We start from the raw sequence: 23,325 nt of genomic DNA on the forward strand, positions 1-23,325 counted from the left end.
TCTACATGCAGAAAAATGCAAGTAGATCCATACTTATCACCCTGCACAAAACTGAAGTCCAAGTGGATCAAAGACCTCAACATAAAACCAGACACATTAAATCGGCTATAAAAAAAAGTGGGGAATACCCTAGAACTCATTGGTACAGGAGAAAACTTCCTGAACAGAACACCAACAGCACAGGCTCTAAGAGCAACAATCAATAAATGGGACCTCATGAAACAAAAGCTTCTGCAAAGCAAAGGACACCGTCATCAAAACAAAGCGACTGCTTACAGATGGGGAAAGAATCTTCACCAACCCTTTATCTGACAGAGGGCTAATATCCAGCATATATAAAGAACTAAAGAAGCTGAAAAGCAGCAAACGAAGTAATCCACTTAAAAAATGGGGAACTGAGCTCAACAGAGAATTCCCTGTAGAGGAATATCGAATGGCAGAGAAAGAAGCACTTGAAGAAATGCTCAACCTCATTAGCCATTAGGGAAATGCAAATCAAAACAACCCTGAGATTTCACCTTACACCCATCAGAATGGTCAAGATGAAAAAGTCAAGTGATAATACATGTTGGAGAGGTGGAGAAAGGGGAACCCTCCTCCACTGCTAGTGGGAATGTAAACTTGTACAACCACTCTGGAAATCAATGTGGCTCTTTCTCAGACAACTAGGAATAGCGCTTCCTCAAGATCCAGCCATACCACTCCTAGGTATATATCCAAAAGAGGCTCAAGTACACAATAAGGACATTTGCTCAACCATGTTTGTATCAGCCTTTTTTGTAATAGCCAGAAGCTGGAAACAACCCAGATGCCCCTCAACTGAAGAGTGGATGCAGAAATTGTGGTCCATCTACACAATGGAGTATTACTCTGCAATGAAAGATAAGGAAATCATGAAGTTTGCAGGTAAATGGTGGGACCTGGAAAGGATCATCCTGAGAGAGCTGTCCCAGAAGTAGAAAGACACACATGGTATATACTCACTCATATAGACATATAATATAGGATAAACCTACTAAAATCTGTACATCTAAAGAAACTAGTCAAGAGAGAGGACTCTGACTAAAACACTCAATCCCCGTCCTGAAAGGCAAAGAGGATGGACATCAGAAGAAGAAGAAAGCAGGACACAACCTAGGAATCTGCCACAGAGGGCCTCTGAACGGCTCTGCCCTGCAGACTATCAAAGCAGACGTTTAGACTTTATGGCCAAAGTCTTACATAAGACTTCTGTTGGGCAGAGTGCATAGAATCTTATGTAAGAAGTAGGAAATAGTAGGTTATGGAGAGGAGAGGAATCCCACAAGGGGAGCAACAGAACTAGAAGATTTGAACACAGTGGTCTTCCCAGATACCCATACTCCAACCAGGTACCATGCATGGAGATAACCTAGAACCCCTGAGCAGATGTAATCCATGGCAGTTTAGTGTCTAAGTGGGCTACATAGTAATGGGAAGAGGGACTGCCTCTGACACAATCTGATTGGTCTGCTCTTTGATCACCTCCCCCTGATGGGAGAGAAGTCTTACCAGGCCACAGAAGATGACAATGCAGCCACTCCGGATGTGATCTGGTAGACTAAGATCAGAAGGAAGGAGAGGAGGACCTCCCCTACCAGTGGACTTGGGGAGGAGCATGTATGAAGAAGGGGGAGGGAGGGTGGGATCGGGATGGGAGGAGGGAGGGGCTTATGGGGGGATACAAAGTGAATAAAGTGTAATAATAATAATAATAATAATAATAAAAAGAAAAATTTCAAAGGGAAAGAAAAAGGATAGAGATAGGAATGGAATCCTGGAACTTTTTATATCTATATTCCTATATACAATGTATAGAAATGGCTTAGAAGAAAATAAAATAGAAAAATTCCAGCATGCTTTGCATATAGGAAGAACTTCTGAAATATTTGTTGATAGGAATAAATGCTGAAGTGAGTATTGACTAAATGAGTGTTGTATCATATAGTTCATCCTCAATTTTATTATAATTATTAAATGGCAAAAGATAAACAAATTAGTCAGTGAAGGGGTTGGACAGATGGCTCAGTGGTTAAGAGCAGTGGCTGTTCTTTTAGAGGGCCTAGGTTCAATATCCAGTTCCCACATGTTGATTCAAATTGTCTGTAAGCCTAATTCCAGGGGATCTGACAGCCTTTCCTGGCTTCCCTGGGCACCAGGCACACACATGGTACACAGACATGCTTACAGACTAAATGCCCATGCACATAAAATAGAACTAATAAAAGATAGTTGGTTAAAAGATTATAAATATACTAAAAAAAAGCAAGTAAAACTATAAAGTTGGAAATGATAGTTAAAACATTACATGTTAAATTTTAACTATTAATATAGATGAATGACTGAAAAGTTGACATAGAAATGGCTTAGAAGAAAATAAAGTAGAAAAATTACAGCTTCTGCAATTTTAGCAACACAAAAGGAGATAAAGGTTTTTCTGAAATTTGAAAAAAAATTTATTCAGACATTGAACAGTTGACAAATTGTCTTGCTTTCTGCACTTTGTAAGAGTCCTAGGGAATGTTTTCAACTTCAGTGAATGTGGAACATGTGCTAGTAGAATGTGTGATGGAGACATCTTGCTTTATTTATTGCTGAATCATCAGCATCTATTCCAGGCCTTCATCGGCATTTAATAAATGTTGACGAATTCATAAGCTGTAGAGTGCTAATACTAGATTTCTCTTTAGTGTTTTTACTTTTATACTGTTCTAAAAAGGTGCTTTTAGGAGCCAGTCTTGTTTTTAAATAGTGAAAAATTCTGCAGAATTAAAAACAACTTTAGGGGTTTAAGAGAGACCTAGAGATTCTACATGAATTGTCATATAGTTATGTAAGGACCAAAATGAAAACTTGTATTTCCTGACCCCAGGGCTAATATTGAAGAAAACAGTGTTTGTAAAAATGTCTGAGCTGCTCAGGGTGTCTGGGCTTTGCGAGGAGGAGAGACAGGAGCTGGGGAGCAATGCTGGTGACTTCTGTGTCTAGATAATGTGAGTGCATGGGGACTGCAACTGATACAGATTTGCTCCCTGCTTATACCCTAGAGAAAGAGAAGTATGTAAGCAAAGAAATGTCATGAAGCAGGAACCTCACTATTCATTTACTTAGATTTACTTTGTATGTTTTTAGTGCCTGTTTATAGGTATTCCACCGATGTGCTGCGCACAAAGGATATAGTGACAACCCCCAGGGGTTTAGAGGGACTTCTGGTCAGACAGACGTGGCAAATGAATAGATAGCTGTTTCAGTATAGTCTGCTAGGAGGTGGGAGATGGTAGATAAAGGGACTCATGCAGGGCTCCCCAGGAGATCACACTCACGCTGAGGGAGGGGTTAGGTTTGATGCCAAAGGGGAGATGTTCAGCTGGCCTGTACAGAATGTCAGGTTCCAGAGTGGTTACTCTGACATGTGCTTTCTTTTTCAGAGCAATTCTATTTAGACAGGGTGGGATAAACACTGAAAAGTGATGAACTTTGTCAATTTGTATTGGCTCTTGTTTACTCAGTTTTGGGTGGACCACAGGGAATATGGGTCTGAGTTACTGTGGCCTAGGAATCCCGCTTTAGGTCATCAGTTCCCCAGTTCCCCTCCTTGGATACTTAGTGCTTCTCAGGGTTGCCTTGAAATTGGAATATCTTGTTCTTTCATAGGAACTTTTTATGCAGCTTAATATACTTTATAATATATATTTTATCATTTATTCTTTGATAATTTTATACACGTATTTTAATGTCTTTTGGCCATTTTTAGCCATGTTATCTTCATTCCATTTTACCCACTAACCCTCTTTTCCCTCAGGTACCTTTCCTACTTTGATAGCTTTGTAGTGTGGCCCTCTGAGTTTAATTAGAACTGCTTGCATGGCATGGGGGCTGTAGAGCTTAGAGCAATTTTATTTGTAGAAATGGTAAATATAAAATAATATCTGGTTTATTTTATAGTATTCCTCTGTATCCCTTTTAAGGTTGTTGAGAATAGTTATATTTCCTTGTAGATCTACTTCTCTAGCACCTGTTCATTTCATGCTTTTGTGTTCTGGTTTAGCACTGCATAATGATGCATCTGAGTATCATTTAATATGTTTATAATATTTAATATGGACTGAGAGTAAATGAATAAGTGTTGAAGAAATGAAATATACTTGACTGTATATCTTTGATTAGTTCTGTTTACATACTTTTCAGGTTAATTTTCTCAAGCCTGTGTTTTATAAAGAGTTGTTAAAATGTAATTATTTGATTTTTGTATTATTATGGGCCATGATTTACTATTTTGAAAACAATTTTGTCCCCAAAGAGTTCTGTGAACTTTATGAGAGGCTCGGGGAGTGGATGACTGCTTTTCAGGTAGCTGTCTTAGGATCCCTAACTGTTATAGAGCTGTTAGTACTACCCTTGGTACCACTGACTACTTATTATAGGTGGCAAGATCATGATACACAGTGTGTTTGTGCTTTCCAGTGGACGTAATCTTTCATTTCAGTATTGTGGCTGTCTGCAAACTCACCATGAAACCCAGACTGACTTGGAACCCCTAAGATTCTCCTACCGTAACCTCCTAAATGCTGAGATTATAGGCATGCCCCACTCCTGGCCAGTGAAGATAACTCTTAAGCTTCCTGTTACTAAACACTTATCTAAATACTGAATTTAGAATATTAGAGATCAGAGAGCTTTCTGAAGGGTATGTAATTCATCTTCTCAAGTGGTGTCTTTGTTAGGGTTACCACTGCTGTGATGAAACACCGTGACCGAAACAACTTGGGACAAAAGGGTTTATTCGGCTTACACTTGGACAGCGCTGTTCATCATCAAAGGAAGTCAGGCCAGGAACTCAAGCAGGGCAGGGACCTGGAGGCAAGAGCTGATGCAGAGATCATGGAGGGGTGCTGCTTACTGGCTTGCTCCTCATGGCTTGCTCATCCTGTTTTCTTACAGAACCCAGGATTATCAGCCTAGGGATGACACTACCCACTATGGGCTGGGTCTCATTGATTACTAAGAAAATGCTCTACAGCCCAATCTTCTGGAAGTATTTTCCAATTGAGGTTCCCTCCTTTCAAATGACTATAGCTTGTATAAAGTTGACAAAAAACTAGCCAGCACTAATCATCAACTCTGCCTGTATATCAGAATTGCTGAGCCGTAGAGCTTTGAGAAGGCCTACTGAGTCATAACCTGTAAGGTTTAGGGCCTAGATCATATGGTTCTGAAACAGCAAGATTGGAAGTTTTCCACACAAGCACTCATCTAGAGAAGTGTAGGTAAAGGAAGTACTTTCATGCTTTTGTGCTCAGAAGCTCCGAGTCTCTGTGCTAGCTTTCTTTTTTTAAAAGGTTCACATAAATACCCATGAACCCCTTAACAGCACTTTTTCTCCCCAGCATCCAGGAAAACTAAATGTATCAGAAGTTTAAGGCAGGAAATGGAGGAGAATGAGAGGCACAGATACAGAGGTAGACTTTGAAAGATGTGTATTTGATATGGAACAATTAAGACCTTTTCTTTTTCTTTCCACCTAAGTCAGGAGAGCAGTATGATCAGCCTATTTTTAATTTGTTTTTATTTTTATTTTTTATATTAATCACAGGTTATTTACTTTGTATCCCAGCCGTAGCCCCCTCTCTCATTCCCTCCCAATCCCACCCTCCCTCCCTCATCTTCTCCCTGCCCCTTTCCATTTAATTTGTTTTTTAAAAAGGAAACTGTGTCAATTTGTCAATTTTGTAGAACATTGATTATAATGGCGAGGATCTTGGGGAAGCAAGCCAGAAGGAAACAGTGGGGTAAGACAGAACTTCATATGGAAAAACAAACAAACAAACAAACAAACAAAAACCCAGAATAACTAAAACCATCCTGTACAATAAAAGAACTCCTGGAGGTATCTCCATCCCCTGATCGCAAGTTGATAGAGCAATAGTAATAAAAAATGTCACGGTATTCACATAGAAACAGACTAGAAGATCAGTGGAATTGAATTGAAAACCCAGAAATAAACCTGAAATAAACGCACCTATGGACACCTGATTTTTGTCAAAGAAGCTAGAACCATACAATGGAAAAAAGGTAGCATCTTCAACAAATGGTGCTGGTCTAACTGGATGTCTATATGTAGAAAAATGGAAATAGATCCATACTTATCACCCTGCACAAAAGTAAAGTTCAAGTGGATCAAAGACTTCAACATAAAACCAGATACACTAAATCTGTTAGAAGAAGAAGTGGGGAAGAGCCTTGAATGCATTGGCACAGGAGACAACTTCCTGAACAGAACACCAACTGCTCAGGCTCTAAGATCAGCAATCAATAAATGGGACCTCATGAAACTGAAAAGCATCTGTAAAGCAAAGGACACTGTTAGTAGAACTGCATGACAGCCTACAGACTGGGAAAAGATCTTCACCAACCGTACATCTGACAGAGTGCTAATACCCAAAATATATAAAGAACTCAAGAAATTACACACCATCGAACCATATAACCCAGTTAAAAATGTGGTACATAGTAAAACAGAGAATTCTCAACAGAGGAATATCAACTGATGGAGAAACACTTAAAGAAATGCTCAACATCCTTAGTCATCAGGGAAAAATGCAAATCAAAACCACTCTGAGATTCTATCTTACACCCATCAGAATGGCTAAGATCAAAAACTCAAGTCACAACAAATGCTAGAAATGATGTGGAGAAAGGGGAATCCTCCTCCATTGTTGTTGGTAATATAAACTTATACAACCACTTTGGAAATCAGTCTGGCACTTTCTCAGAAATCTGGGAATAGTGCTACCTCAAGACCCATCTATACCATTCTTAGGCATATACCTGAAAGATGCTTAGCCATACAGCAAGAACATTTGCTCAACTATGTTCATAGTGGCTTTATTCATAATAGTCAAAATCTAGAAACAGCCTACATGTCCCTCAGCCAAACAATGGACACAGAAATTGTGCTACATTTACACAATGGAATACTACTCAGCAACTAAAAACAAGGAAATCATGGAATTTGCAGGCAAATGGTGGGAACTAGAAAAGATCATCCTGAGTGAGGTATTCCAGAAGCAGAAAGACATGCCTGGTATAAACTCACTTATAAGTGGATATTAGCCATATAATAAGGATAAACATACTAAAGTCTACAGACCTAAAGAAGTTAAACAAGAAGGAGGACCGAGGGAAGATGTTTAATTCTCATACAGAATGGCAAACAGGATAGACACCCAAAGTGGTAGAAGAGTGGGAACAAAATGGGTGTTTACCACAGATGCCCTCTAAAAGACTATACCCAGCAGGGGACTGAAGCAGATGCAGAGACTCACAGCTAAACTTTGAAAGAGTGCAGCGAATCTTATGGAAGAAGGGAGTTATAGAAGGACCTGGAGGAGGCAGGAGACACATGAGGGGACAGGAAACACCTAAGGAGACCAACAAAGCCAAAAAAAGCAGGGCCCAGAAGGGTACTGCAGAGACTGATTCATCAGCCAAAGACCATGCTTAGAGAGGACCTAGACCCCCTGCTCAGATGTAGCTCATAGACAGCTCAGTAGTCTCCATGTGGGTCCTTAAGTAAGGGGAGAAGAGACAGTTTCTGACATGAACTCGGTTGCCTACTCCTTGATCACTTCTCCCTGGTGAGTGACCTAGGTAGCCCACAGAGGAAGAGGATCCAGGCAGTCCTGATGGGACCTGATAGGCTGGAGTCAGACAGTAGGGGAGGAGGACTTCACCTGTCAGTGGACTTGGGGAGAGAAATAGGGGAGAAAGAGGGAGGGAGAGTGGGACTGGGAAGAGATGAGGGAGGGGGCTACAACTGGGATACAAAGTGAATAAGTTCTTAAAAAAATTTCAGTGCAGTAGCTGCCTGTTTTAGTCCCCTAAGCACCAGCTAATTTGTCTTAAGGCTGTACTGAAGTCTTCTCTGATGATCATGTAGCCTCTTCAGGATATCTTAAGAATATATATCTTGTCTCTGAATGAAAAGATGAAATAAAATGAGGATGTGAGTACTCCTAAAGTATGGAGAAGATTTTTATTGTAGATGTAAGGGAGAAAGCAGGCAGAGCAAAGAGTTGAGGTCGAAAATGGCTGGCAGACTAAACTGAACCATGAGAGAAGAGATGGTGATCAAGAGAGGAGCCATGACCAAGAGATGCAGCAAGGATCAAGAGGCCAGGAGAGCACCATAGCCAAAATGGCTGAATTACAGGGGTCAGGCTGGGGAAGGGAAGCCCATTCCCTGGGAGGCAGGTTGGGTGGGGCGGGGTGAGTGCTGGAGGAGCCATCCATACTGAGACTTGCCCTGGGTTTGAGACCTTATAGTGTGTATGGGGTGTGTGAGTGTTAGTACAGGTACCTGCAGAGGTCAGATGCTGGCTCACAGCTTGCATCCTTGGAACTGAACTTGGGTCCTCCGGAAGAGCAGCCAGTTCTCTTAACCACTGAGCCATCACTGCAGTCTCTGGAGTAATTTAAAAAACAATTTTACTGAGATTAAATTCTTTTTTACCATTCTCTCTGATTGCCCCACCATGATCAAGTCCTCTTTTGAGTTTGTGTTATATAAAAGTTGTGTACAACATAGATTATGTGCTGCCTTGTGTAGTTTAATCCCATTGTATATTCTGCGATTATGGATTCTTTACCTCTTTTGAATTAGAGAATTATTTTATGAAGCAGTCTATATAGCATATATCTTTAATAATCAATAATGGTAGTGTAGTTTATTGTTTGAGTGTAAGTTTTTCTGAAAACACCTTGGTTATAAACAAAGCTCATTCATCTCTGGAAGAATTAAACTGTCAGTTAAGAAATATTCTAAATTATTAATGTTAAATGATTATATGCTATGTATGTAAATAATATTTCTCAAGAACCTAGAAAGACCAACATGAAAGGAAAAATTATCCCACTTGGCTTGATTGAAATATACATTATTTTGAAATTGAGCATTAATATTGAATGAAAATCCTTCATCGTTATATTTAAAATGTTTTTGTTAAAGAAAAATACTTCCATATGTTTCTAATGTGAAGTAATAAATGCCTTGCCAAAATAAAGCATTATGTTTGTTGGGAATCACTGTAAGCACTTGGGCCTCCTTTGGCATGTAAACCTTGTTAAATTTTCATCCATGAAATAAAACCTAAGTATACACAGCTAGCTGAACTCTAGCTGCAAACAATTCAATGTAAATAGATGTTAACTCATGAAGTTGATTTATTGAAGTGTATGAAATGTTGAGAATATATTAAGATTAAGGAAAACATTGTCCTCGTAGATGAACTAACTCTAGCTTTTTCTCCAGTCCATATGTTGTGAAGTACTACGGCAGCTACTTTAAGAACACCGACCTCTGGATTGTCATGGAGTACTGTGGAGCTGGGTCTGTCTCAGACATCATTAGATTACGAAACAAGACAGTAAGTATTTAAGATTGTTTGTTAGTATCATTCTAAAGGTTTTACTTTTGAATCTGACAGTAGTATTTTATTAGAAAGAAAACATGAGTGTGGAAAAGGAGATCTGGTAGGAGGTTGAAAGTAGATAAGCATCTTTCCTGAGCAGACTGAGTCACTGAGGAGGAGTTTGTTGGGGTGACTTCTCAGGCACTCTGAACTGCCATGGTCCTCTTGTCCTGGAGAGTCCAAGCATTTGCTTAGTAATCTAAGTTCAGGAAATGATGGCTGGAATTCTACTTAAACTTTGTAACATTCATGACATTTCCTCATCTTCAGTTTTCTGTATTAGCACTTATAGATGGCAAATAGTTGAAGTAACATTTCTGAATTTTTGAAAATAACTGAAATTTTTTTGTTTCTCAAATGCCTACCAGATGTGTGAAAATGAAAGCGTACATATTCATGTGTGTATGAAATGCGATTAGTGAAGTGTACTAGTTAGTGAAAGCTTTTATGGCTAGGTTGTAACCTAAGTAGAAGAGCTGTTTATCATTCTGTCTAAGGCTCAGTGACCTTTCAATGTGAGTGGCTGCGAAGAATTTCTAATTCTGTAGAGCAGTAATTCAGTGTCTGTATGATGTTACTGCATGCAGTCAGACATGTCGTGGTAGAATACATTCAGGTAAAGCACGTAACTACTCAAGTCAATTTGTCGTTAACCAGTCATTTTAAAGTTTGATTGGTGAAATACTTGAACGTTTATTCTATTTTTTTTTATGGAGAAAATAAAGTAAGTAGAATTTCTTTAAAAGGAAGTGAAACAGAAGTTTAAATAATCCCTGCTTTGACAGAGGATTGAATCATCTGTGACATTTTAATTAGTAGCTTGGAATTTCTATTGTTCTTAACTAGAATTTATGTAAATTAGATGACTCCTGAGTAGCAGAATGATTGAAAATAATTACATTCCAGTTAGAGAAGTGTTATAAAATTGTTTCAGGACTAACCTCACTCCATTTGGTATTTAAAATGATCAAATAAGAGGTGGAATGGAAGCATATGAAATAGGAAATTTTAAACATCTGTTTTCACAATTTTAAAGTATGTTAACCTTTGTGAATACAGAGTAGATAGTTGAGTCAAGAAGTTTCTTTCTTGTATCAGTAATTACAGACTTTGAAAGTTTCTACAGTTCTTATAGATAAACATGGATGTGACAACAGTCCTGAGGAATTGGCTTCACCATTTAGCCCTGGAGGGGTTCTGTCCCTTCATACCCTTTGTAAGAAGACAGTCATCCACTGGCTTGTCTGTTCCCACGTTAGGAACAGCCCAGTTGCTGTTTTCATAGAATAGTTTAGTATCTATACGTGGAAAAAAGACTGCGGTAGTGCAAGGGAGAGATTAGGGCTTCAGGTATTGTCTTTGCCTGTTGCCTCATTGGCAGTTTGTGTAAGTTCTCAAGAGCATTAGTAAACCTGTTTTCTAGTACAAGGCTATTATTCTTATTTATTAATTATCTAAAAGGACTAACATTGTTTTGGGGGTTATCAGTATAAAGATACATTTTGTTGTTGTTGTTTTGTTTTTTGTTTTTAGTTGCTGGGAATCGAACCTATTCCTCCCCCCTCCTCACACACACTAGATTCACTCTAGTAGTTGTTTTCATGGTCAGAAAACAGTGCTTTCCCTAGAATATGGTGACTTTAGGTTTTATGTGTTATGTTGCTTTTTGTTGTTTAATTATGTGTGCATAATTATATATATATTCCATGTAGTTTTGCTTTAATTGCTTTCTTATTTCTTTACACATTTTCCAGTTGCAAGCAGAACTTCTTTGTTGGTTTGCTTGTTTGTTTTTTAGTTTTTTGAGACAGGGTTTCTCTGTGTAGCCTTTGCTGTCCTGGACTCACTTTGTAGATATGGCTGACCTTGAACTCATAGAGAGCCACCTGCTTCTGCCTCCCCAAGTACTGGGATTACAGTTGTGTGCCCAGCTTATCATTTCGTTTTTTAAATGTGTTAGGTGGTGATAAAGTGTTAAGGGGATTTTTTTTTGAGATGTATTTTATTTTAAAAAAATATGAATTGCTTTTTTTTTGCTTTTATTTTTTCTATGATAATTGGCGATCAAATGCCATGATTCATGCATTGATATAAGCTCACTACCACTGAGTTGCATCGAAAAACCTTCACTTTGTTCTTGTAAATCTTGGTTGTCAGTTTTTTAGCATTAGATGATGCCATTGCATAACTGTCTAGCTCCTTTGTCTCTTCTCCTAACTTTTGGTATTGCTTCTTTGAAAATTATCTATTATTTTTAAGGCTTAACCTTTGGCTTTCAGAAACTTTGCTTAATGTACCTAGTATAGGCTTTTTAACATTTTGAGAGGTATTTTTGTCTTGTTTTGAGTTACCTATATAAACATATTGGTGTTTATCCCTTCTTTTGATGCACCTAGTATAGTTTACTTTTTTTTTTTTTTTCCTCTTTCTGATTTTGTTGATGCTGGAGCTTCATTATGCTGTGTAGGTGTCTCCTGGCTAGCTGCATACCCAGCCCACTTTGTTTCTACAGCTTGATAATTGTAGTCAATGTTGAAAACTTTTCAGCTTTTGATACATACACAGTGCTTGGTGAGTTCTTGCTCTGTCCTTCTGGAGTTCTCATTGTGTACATTTTAGTTTAGCTTTTCCTTCTTTCTTTGTTTCTTCCTCCCTTCTTTCCTCCCTCTCTTTCTTCCTTCCTGGTTGTAGCCCCATCCTTCCTCTTCTCCGAGTACCTTTCCTCCCTCTCCCTCCCTATTCCTCAGAAAAGGGGAGCTCCCATCTACCCCATAAGTTACGTTAGGACGAAGCATGTCCTCTTCTCCTGTGGCCTGGCAAGGCAGTCCCACCAGAGGTAAGTGATAAAAAAGCTGGCAAGAAAATCCATGTGTGATGCAGTCCCCACTTTCCTTACTTGAGGACTCACCTGAAACCTAAGCTGCCCATTGGCTATCTTTGTAGGAGGTCCAGCCCATGTCTGGTCCTTGGTTGGAGCTTCAGTCTTAGCAAAGCCCTCTGGGCCTGGTTAGTTGCCTTTGTTGGTCTTGCAGAGCTCCTGTCACCTCCAGGTCTTTTTATCTTTCCTCCCCATTTTCCTTTCTCTTCTTTCCCCCTTCTCTCCCCTCCCATCTTCTTCCCTCTTCTCTTCTTCTCCTCTCCCCTTTTCCCTCCTTTTTTCTTTCCACCCCTGTCTTTTTCTATGAACATTCTTTTTTTTTTGTCTGTGCTGGTTATCTTTGAAAAAGTTTCTCTGAATCCAGTGCTTTCGAGGCAGAGTTGGGTTGTGTGAATTCCTGAACTCTGTGAGTTCAAGGATAGTGTGATCTACATAGTGAATTCCAGGCCTGCCAAGTATATAGTGAGATTCTTTCTTGAAAGAAAGAAAGAAAGAAAGAAAGAAAGAAAGAAAGAGAAAACATTGATTGTTAATAGTAACAGCAACAAAATATAAAAATAAAAATAGTAGAGATAATTTGAATCTCTGAATATTGAGGACTTCCACCAAAGGCTTCTTGTTTTATTCTGCAGGGTAGCAACTTTAATCCAATCTGGATCCGAGATAACCCATTTGAATCTGGGTGTTAGCCTATCTTTAAATCTAGGCTTTAGGGCTAAATGACTTTGGTAGGTTTGGATTTTTAATCTTGGACCTCACCGTTCCAAGTTTGTTCTTTTTCTTGACCGTTTGGACTTCATAATTTATAGGTGTCTTTTGAGAAAAGCTGCCCTTGTTCAGCTTATGTCTGTGGTTTTCTTTCCTCATATCTTGGTTCTGAAACAAGATGCTACCTCTGTAGTTGACTGCTATTAAACAGTCTTTTTTCTAGATGGTGTAGCTCTTTTAGCAGCAGAGTGGTGTAGATTATCTAGCATACTGTTAGCACAGTAGAGCCCTTTCCTACTGGCTCCTCTGGGTTTGCTGTAGCGGCCTTATGCCTACCTGGTATTCACTTTGTATGTGATTTGGGAAGGGCCTCCATTTTTTTTCTGTGTAGAAATTTATGTGTCATGACACAGGTATGTTTTCTTTCCTGCCTGATTCCTAAGCCTATGCTGCTGACGCCAAGTGCACATGGCTCTGTGTTTGGTTTCTGTTCTAGTTTCTATTGACTGAACAATTTCTGTATTAAAAACAACCTTCTAAGTTCATGGCACACTTGATACCATATTCTCTTTTTTAATTTATAAGTTAATTTGGGTTAATTGACCCTTCGTCATTCAGAATTATAGAATATCTTTATAGTCAGTTCTCAAAAGTGTAACTTCTGTGCTCATGTCTTTAAATGTCCTTCTATATCTTCTTGAAAAACACTGATTTTCTCTAGGGCCTTTGCCACCCCACCTCAACCCCTGCTGTCCAGAGTGGTGCCTTCTTTTCTGCTTCTATTTTTTAGTTGGTTATTGGTGATATAAAAGAATATTCTTTTGCATATTATTGTTATTCATGATTGCATATTCAGTCCACTTTGCATTTGATTTATCTTTGAGCCTGAATCTTAATCTTTACCAATTATTTGCTTATTTACTATCTACCAGCTACTCTTTTTTTTTTTTTTTTGTCCAGGCAATCTTTTTTTTTAAATTAATTACAGTTTATTCACTTTGTATCCCCCCATAAGTCCCTCCCTCCTCCCCTCCCGATCCCATCCTCCCACCCCCTTCTTCACACATGCCCCTTCCCAAGTCCACTGATAGGGGAGGTCCTCCTCTCCTTCCTTCTGATCTTAGTCTATCAGATCTCATCAGGAGTGGCTGCATTGTCAACTTCTGTGGTCTGGTAAGGCTGCTCCCCCCTCAGGGGGAGGTGATCAAAGAGCAGGCCAATCAGATTATGTCAGAGGCAGTCCCTCTTCACATTACTATGGAACCTAGTTGGTTCTGAACTGCCATGGGCTACATCTGTTCAGGGGTTCTAGGTTATCTCCATGCATGGTACTTGGTTGGAGTATGAGTTCCTGGGAAGACCCCTGTGTTCAAATTTTCTGGTTCTGTTGCTCTCCTTGTGTAGTTCCTGTCCTCTCCAGATCTTACTATTTCCCACTTCTTTCATAAGATTCCCTGCACTCTGCCCAACAGTTGGCCATAAGTCTCAGCATCTGCTTTGATAGTCTGCAGGGCAGAGCCTTTAAGAGGCCCTCCATGGCGGGTTTGTAGCTTGTTTCTTGTTTTCTTTTTCTTCTGATGTCCTTCCTTGTTGCCTTTCAGGATGGGGACTGAGCATTTTAGTCAAGGTCCTCTTTCTTGATTAGTTTCTTTAGATGTACAGATTTTAGTAGGTTTATCCTATATTGCATGTCTTTATGAGTGAGTATATACCATATGTGTCTTTCTGCTTCTGGGATAGCTCACTCAGGATGATCTTTTCCAGGTTCCACCATTTACCTGCAAATTTCATGATTTCCTTATTTTTCATTGCTGAGTAATATTCCATTGGGTAGATGTACCACAATTTCTGCATTTGTTCTTCAGTTGAGGGGCATCTGGGCTGTTTCCAGCTTTTGGTTATTACAAATAAAGCTGCAACAATCATGGTTGAGCAAATGTCCTTATTGTGTACTTGAGAATCTTTTGGGTATATGCCTAGGAGTGGTATGGCTGGATCTTGAGGAAGCACTATTCCTAGTTGTCTGAGAAAGCGCCAGATTGCTTTCCAGAGTGATTGTACAAGTTTACATTCCCACCAGCAGTGGAGGAGGGTTCCCCTTTCTCCACAGCTTCTCCAGCATGTGTTGTCACTCGCAGATACTCTTCTTTTAACTGAACTAATTAAGTCCTATTTGATTATTTTTTAATTTTTTAAAAATTTATTTTGTCTTTTAAAAATATTTTAAAATATTTTAAAATATTTTTTATATTTTATTTGTTTTTATATTTTCATTTTCATTATACATGATGTATATGCACACACACTCATACACATATATACACGTACATATGAATATGAGTGTTTGCCTAATTGTATGTCTGTTTACCATGTGTGGCCTGGCTACTGAAGAGGTCAGGGGACTAGAGTTTCAGAGGTTGCGATTAGTACCTGCATGCTGAGAACTGTATCTGGATCCTTTGCCAGAGCAGATAGTGTTCTTAACTGTTGAGCCATCTCTCTGGCATCTTCTTAATCTTTTTCATAATTTCAGAAGTTTAATCTTGACCCAAGAAGTCCATACCTTATATTATTTTTGGTTTGTTGTGAGTGTGGATTTCATAAATAACTGATTTATTAAATTAATCTTGTCATGCATGTTTGTCTGATAATGTCCTTGAAATGACTCTTCCCATGTTTATATTCACAAAAATGAATTTAATGTATAGCATGTGGGTATAAAACTTTATTACTTTGTAATCTTGTCTTCTCAGCTTTACAGTGTTCTTCTCAATTTCTTTCTTGGAGTGGTGAATTTACATAATTTCCATCTATAAATACCTGGCTTAAAACTCCATCGTTCGTTTTCTTTTTTCTTTCTTTTTTCTTCTGTTTTTATAGTTCTACCATACAGAGAGCCAAGGCAGGAGAATTCTGAGTTTAAAGTCCAGCTGAGCTGTGTAGCAAGCCTAATAACAACCAGTCAACCAAACAACAACAAAAAACGTCTTATTTGAAATTAACCTTTTATTCCCTAGGCAATCTGTGTCTATATAGTTATCTATTGATTAGGTGGATTAAATCTTCTAGAACAGTGGTTTTCAACTTTCCTAATGGTACAACCTTTTAATATAGTTCCTCATGTTACAGTGACCCCAGTCATAAAATTATTTTTGTTGCTATTTCATAACTATAGTTTTGCTGTTGTTATGAATCATAATGTAGATGTTTGATATGCAGCATATTTGAATTGCAATCCTTGTGAAAGGGTTGTTTGACTCCAGAAGGGGTCATGACCCACAGGTTGAGAACGTCTTCTCTAGTTTGTTCTTGTAGAAGCACAGTGAATGATGACTGCTGTTATGTTTTTAATGTTATTTTGCCTATTTTTGACTGAGAGCAAGCCAAATATATTTACTTTATAGCTCCTTTGTTGCCACCCTTTGTCATTATTGTTGTTATTGGCCCCTTTGATCAATTTGCAGGACATGCTTGGCAGTTTGCTCTAATTTTCTTTTTAAAAAGAAGTTATCTAATTGTCAGCATAGATATTAACAAGAATCTTCAAAACTTGACTTGTACTTTTTCTTTGTCCAATATCCAAGAACAGGTCAAAGCATAGGATTAAGCCTGGGGTTAATTAGGTATATCCCAGTGATTATAGCTAAGGGTAAATTGTAAAGAGTGGGAATTATCCCTTTAAGTGTTGACACCGACATAGGGTGGAACAGAGACATCAGATGGTAATAATGAATGCTGACTGTGCAAACTAATGGTAGTGATGGCTAGAATTTGGATTAAGGTGACACTCTTGTATGCCAGTGGGTGATAGGTTCTGTCTGGTTCTTGTGGAGGCACTACTGAAGTCACTGGTCAGTATTCTTTGAATTCTTTGGTGTTCAAGCACAGATGGCTTAAATTCTAGAATTTTGAGGTTAAGTCACAAACACATCACAAAATTTTAGTATCACACATATTTAGTAATGGATATTTTTTATTTTCAGTATTTTCATACTTTTTAAAAATTCCCTTTATGTGTCCAGCTATTTTGTCATGGAAATCACATTTAATTAGTCTTTTTTCATGTTTGGGCGAAGAGTAGTTATGGCTGTCTTCCCTAGGAGTCCTAATACATTCTTCTAGGAAATATTCTCAGTACGTAGAAGAGCTACTCACAGCTAGCAAGGCTTTAATAAATGTTTGTTGATTGACAGGCCCAGTTGCCTGCTTTTCCTGTGAATATAAATAACTACTCATCTATTTGGTGTTATAAGGACAAGTTGTAATTTGTATGGCTATTACATTTTGGTGTTAATAATACAAATTATTAAGTAGCTATTGCAAATAATAACAAAAACAATGCAAATAATTAAGTAGATTATTAAGTAGATATATTAAAGAAAGTCCACAAAAATGGCTTACTAGTAACATTGGTATATGTGAAATACCAGGATGTGTTGTATTGTCTCTCTGACTGTTAATGATTATATAATGTTTTGTGTTTTAACTCTTTGGTCATGTTAAAGAAATGTCTGCCTTAATAGCTTTAATCCTTTAGTTCATGAAAAAGAGCAATGTTCTGTTGTAGTAAGCGCAACCTAATATAAGCATTATTATTACTATTACTATTAAAAATTCCATTTAAAAGAGTAATTCAGCATATTTATGGGATTAGTATTAGAAAGTTCCATTTGAAGGAGTTAAAAAATAGCCAGTTATATTAAGTGCACTTAGCATCTCTAAATATTTATGATTCTTAAATATTATATATCGCTACAAAGTTGAAGCTTTTGAAAGGTGAGTTATAGTTTGGATGAAAAATTTCTAAAATGATCCATATGTAATTAATTATAAAGCTATGGAAGAAAGTTTGTATCTTAGGTACTTATCCTGTACTTGGAAACATTCTAAGAAGTTTTCCAAGGCTTTTCTCCCTTTTTTAGGCTCATTTTTGTTTTGGCAACTTGTTTGCATTCAACCTATATGAGTGTATGTATTTGTGTGTATATGTGTATCATGAATCCAGACCTTCAGCATGATGAATTTAAGTTTTAATTTATCTGTGAACTGGACTGATAATCTGGGGGAAATAACATAACTGAAAAAAACTTCAGCTTTCTCATCTGTTAAGTTACGAATAACATTTTATAATACTTTGCAAGTTTGACAATTTTATATATCTGTTAAATGGGGTGATGTAAATACTAATAAATGTTTATATATTCTTTACATCTTAGATGGTAATGTCAAAAGATAAATGCAGTTCTGTAAAGAGTTAAGAGTTCTTAAAAAAGCAGAGAGGGAGAAATATTTAGCCTAATACAATTTAGAGAAAAATAGTTGCAAAGCAGATTGTTAAGAGAATAACAATCAATAAGTCCATTCAGCAGTGCACACTTTATGGCTTATTTTGGTCATTGGCTTCAATGCAGTGCTTAGCAAGTAGGATGCTCAGTAAATACTTAAAGAATTAGAGACTTGAAGAATGAGAGGTCAGAGGAGAGAGGGTAGAAAATAGCTTAGGAGAGGAAATAAGGGTATTAAATTCTGTTTTCATTTCTAAAGGCCAGTGTAACCCCTAGCTCACCCAAGGAGAATGGCTTCAGCATCTGGTTTGGATGGATTTTCTTTTTCCTAATCAGTTCCTTAGGATCCTTGCTGTGTTTGATGGGTCTGTGTTAGGATCATGTTCGTGTTAACATTTGTTTTTGCTGGAGATTTTCCTGCTTGTCATCTCATGGTGACCAAAGTAGCATGTGCCATCTTTGTGGTATTCTAATGTCTTCCTGTTTAGTCCTTACTGTAGCTGTTTCTCAAATGTGTAGGTATTTTCTTGAGGAGTCTTTCTTGGAGATTCCGGATTTCTTGTTCTAATGTAGACTCGTTGCCTTTTAGGTGTGCTGTACAGCTGCAACTTTGGGCTTTCTTTCCACTGGATTCCTGGGTTAGTGCCACCATTTTCTTACATATTTCCTGTTTCCCCTATTCTTTTTATTCTAACCAAACTGTCTTCTTATGAGACATAAGGTTCATTATTTGAGTTCTTGCATATCTGAAGCTATCTTTATTTGCTTTTATATTTGGTTGGTAGTTAGCCTATGCAGAATTTTAAATAAAAGGTAATTTTCTCTTAAAATTGTGAGACTTCAGTCCATTATCTTCTAGAATCTGGTGTTGCTAATATAATATAGTATCTGTCAGTGTCTTACTTATATGCGGGTTTCACTGCCCCTGAAAATTTTGGGGCTTTAAAAAATATACTTATGTTTTTTTTTCTTTTTTTAATACTTATGTTTTTTATACTTTACAAGGAACAGCGTATGCAATGAGACTGAGCTTAATTTAAATCATTTTTAGTAATCAATGTCAGTATATTTAGTAGTCAAATACAGTATACCTTTTCAGCATAAATACTTGCATTTCTTCACCTTTGGAAAAATTTTTTTGCTACTTTTCCCTGTTTTTTTCATTGGATGATGATGAGTGTTTAATCCAATTGAGATATGTGTAGAATGGATATGTGTCTTCATATATATTAAGCATACATATACATACACACATAGGCATTTTGTCTCTTTTTTTCATTGCCTTTGTTAGAAGGAAGTTAGAGATTTATTGTACTTTATTTTCGGACTCTTCTAATTCACTCTTTATCTCAGTAGTTAGAGCTTAGTTTGCAAGAAGTTCTTATTTTTGTTACTTTATTCCCATAATGTGGTGATGTGGAAACATGCATTCAAACTGAATTTGAATTGCTGTGAGGTTTGTTTTTTATGTTATTTTTTGTTTCCTGAATCTAGTTTTCTTCCATTATCCATTCCTTTGTCCCCTTTCCGCTCTTCCTCTCATTCCTTTCCTCCCACTTTCTTTTTGTTTCTCTCCAGTGCCCTTGCCTCTCCATTCTTGCTTCCCTTTCTCTCCCCTTGGTTCCTATCAGCTCTGTCTTTATTTCGCCCATACTCCGTTTATGGAGTTTCAGAAAGGAGACAAGGAAGTAAATAAGTAAAGTCAGGTTTTTTGTTTGTTTGTTTGTTTGTTTTTGTTTTGTTTTGTTTTGTTTTTTTACCAGAGTCAGTGTTATTCTCTCCCCACCCTCATGCATATGTATATGTTAAATGCATACTCCACCTACTTTTGTATTCTTAAACTCAAGAGTTAAAGGAATGTCATTAGCAGTTTATTATTTTTTTTTTTTTTGTTTTATGTATGTGAGTTTTTGCCTACATGTATGTATGTGCCCTGTGTGACTTCCTGTGGAGGACAGGAGAGGGAGGTAGCTCTCTTGGAGTTCCACATGGAGAGGCTTATTAGCATCCTTGGGGGTGCCAGGAACTGATTCAGATCCACTGGAAGAGCAGCAGCTGCTCTTATCCACTGAGCCTCCAGCTCAGCTAGAAGCACGTTAAAGAGTGATCTGTTACTGTCTTACAGCTGAACATCTACATGTGTATTCTAGGATCCTTCTAGCCATTCTTCTCAGCCATTGAGCAGTCTCACTGGAATTACACAATGGGGTCCGTACAAAAATGTTGTTACGGCAGAAAATGAGAAACAGATTTACATGTTGAAAAATTCTAGTCCTTGGACTAGAGATCCCTATGGATTTTCAGTCTCTATAACTTATTTCTCTAGTTGAAATTTGTCAGAGTGCCCAGTACTCAGTTGTACAGATGATAATTACCAGGTAAATTTTGTGTCTTAAAACATAGCCAACATTCAGTTTGTTCTGTTAGAGTGTTTTAGAATCTGTCTTTACCGTAACAAACTGTTTCAGTGATGTAGACCAGTTTGGGGGAATGGGGCTGATGGAGAGGAAATTCTGAACTGAAGAGTCTAGAAATAAAGTGATGTGTTTGTTTTCCTTGGAGGCTTTTGTTAGATTTGTTATTTTGTAAAGGAAATAATTAGGAAGTCCAGTTCTTTGATCACCATATCTTTAGAATTTCAAAGGATGCATCATGACAGTTCTGCATGGTAAATTCTGTCAGGTTTACAACAGTGGTACTTGTCTGTTTCAAGACCACCATCACACTTTTGGTAGATATTGTAATGGCAAGACTCACGTTAGTCCTTGTTATGTGTTGGGTACTTTTCTAAATATTTTACATCATGGTATAGCACCTAATTGTCATAAATGTCACTAGCTATTAGATAAGAACTGTTGTTGATTTTTTTTTTCCAAAAGAAAAATGGAGCCAAAGAGAGGTAGAAGTAGGTTTTGGGAACAGAAAATAATGCTTGCCTTGTAAATCTGAGCTATAGTTGTCAAAAACATGGAATCTGGACCAGAATTTTTAGGTTGAAACCATGCCCTTGCTATGTACTTACTATGAATTTGGGGAAGTGTTTTAACTTGTGACTATTGAAGTAAGATGATTACTTCATTCATTGTTCTTAAAGAGAACACCTAACTGATTGGAGATGTCAGAGCAGCTCCTGGCACACCAAAGCCTACTTATATGTCTTGGAATTATCACTGTTTTATCACCTCTTGTAGCCTGGAGGGAGTGTCTTCATATTGTAAATTTACCTGTCAGATAGGTTTTGGTAGAGATGTGCAGAGGACTATGGGCCTAAGGACAGAGTTCTAGCACTCACCATTAGCCTTTTGATTTACTATTAATTAAAGAAGTAAAGAAGTTTATTTGTAGGCATAGTAAGAGTTTCTTCACTAAAATGAGGCATTGGCTGTTCAAAATGACTAAAGATCTCACTAGCCTTAGAATTAATGCCTTGTTTATAATAGCTTTGATGTGACCACTTGATTTAAAGCATTTAAAGTGTACTTACCATATTGATATTAATTATGGGCTTTTTTAAACATGTTTTTTTTTTCTTTAAAGTATAACAAAGTCTTATGATTTAATTTGCCTCACTCTTATGTTATTGCTGATAGTAGATGTCTTTTGATGTATGTTGATTTGTATTGTGTAATGTGCTTTTTTGAGGACTTATATTTGCCTGTGTCTGGTCTAGTTCATGCTTGTCTTTCTTAGTCACTTTGTTGCCTTCTCTTTGTGTAATAGATACAGTTCATACTGAATTTACAACTTTTTATATATTGAGTGCTTTTTTTGTTGTTTTGTGATCTCTTTTTCAGGAATCTTTTTATGTGGGAAAGAATTTTAAATGTCTGCCCACTGACCATTTTCACAGTACAGTGTCAATTCTCTTTCTCTGCAGATCAAGGGATTATAAGCAGCATGTATATGTGTATTTACATGTGGTGTAAGTAGTGAAAGCTTTCATTTTTAGATTGCTAGTTGTGGGACTTTGTGGAAGATTATTAACCTTTATTTTCTTTGCCAGACATGTGCAGCCCAGATTTCATGAAAGACAAACTCTTTTTGCCCTCTTATATGTAATACAGTTAAGGTATTCTGGTTATGTTCCTAACGGGTGCACTCTTTGTTGAAAGGAGGGTTTGTATTATTCTAAGAATCCCACAGCTTGTTCTATTGCTCAAAACTTTGGGTGCTTTATACTCTCAGATCTCAACATGGAATGATGATTTGCTGTGTAGTTTTTCAGTCTTTTCTTCATCCTGAACACCCAGGAGCCCTGTTCAGATGTGTGTGTGTGTGTGTGTGTGTGTGTGTGTGTGTGTGCGTGTGTACATACATACATATTTAACCAAGGGAGAGGGGAAAAATTTGGATTATAATGAAGTTAGAATATGGAGCTTGATTGGTGTTCAGATAAAGGTTTACCTGTAAGCTTTCACATTATTTTAAAAGGGTTTTGGTTGCTACTCTATTTGATTATATTATGTATCATAAAAAATAGTGGAAGTTAAAACATTTGAGGGTTTTTGACATGAAGTCTAAACATAATATCAGTTCAATATGAAGTAAACATGTAATTTGGCCAGAGTAGGCAAAGAAGCCAAATAGGAGACCTTTTAAAAAAATCTTCATGTATCTTGTAAAAGACAATTTTATTATACTTTCACTGGCCCCAAATGTTACATTCCTTTTTTTAGAGACAAAGAATAGGAGTCCGTTCAGGGATTTTATACTGTTAAATGTTCAGACTAACTGTTAGCATTTCTGGATTTAGTTTTTTATACATACAAACCTCTTTACTAGGAACTTCCCTCTCTTTCATGTTAGCTTCTAGGTGCTGTATAAGTTCCAACAGTTGGTTACAAGTAAGAGAAAAACACATCATACTTTTTATTATTTATTTATTTTGAGACAGATTCAGACTCTCTCTCTCTCTCTCTGTCTCCATCTTTCTCCAGAGACCTGGCCATCCTAGACCTCACCATCT

The 23,325-nt window shown here is 37.4% G+C and overlaps 1 protein-coding gene across 3 annotated transcripts in view; it reads left to right on the forward strand.

Annotated features, from left to right (window-relative positions):
• Stk3 (serine/threonine kinase 3) overlaps positions 1 to 23,325 on the forward strand; it is a 348,343-nt gene that overhangs the window by 41,160 nt on the left and 283,858 nt on the right. For all 3 annotated transcript variants that reach the window (XM_060392896.1, XM_060392903.1, XM_060392906.1), the window contains one exon: positions 9,329 to 9,443. In XM_060392896.1, the coding sequence (XP_060248879.1) occupies positions 9,329 to 9,443 (115 nt within the window). The remainder of the gene's footprint in view (positions 1 to 9,328; positions 9,444 to 23,325) is intronic.

Source organism: Meriones unguiculatus, chromosome 1 (genome assembly GCF_030254825.1).
Source record: "Meriones unguiculatus strain TT.TT164.6M chromosome 1, Bangor_MerUng_6.1, whole genome shotgun sequence".
NCBI classification, from domain to species: Eukaryota; Metazoa; Chordata; class Mammalia; order Rodentia; family Muridae; genus Meriones; species Meriones unguiculatus.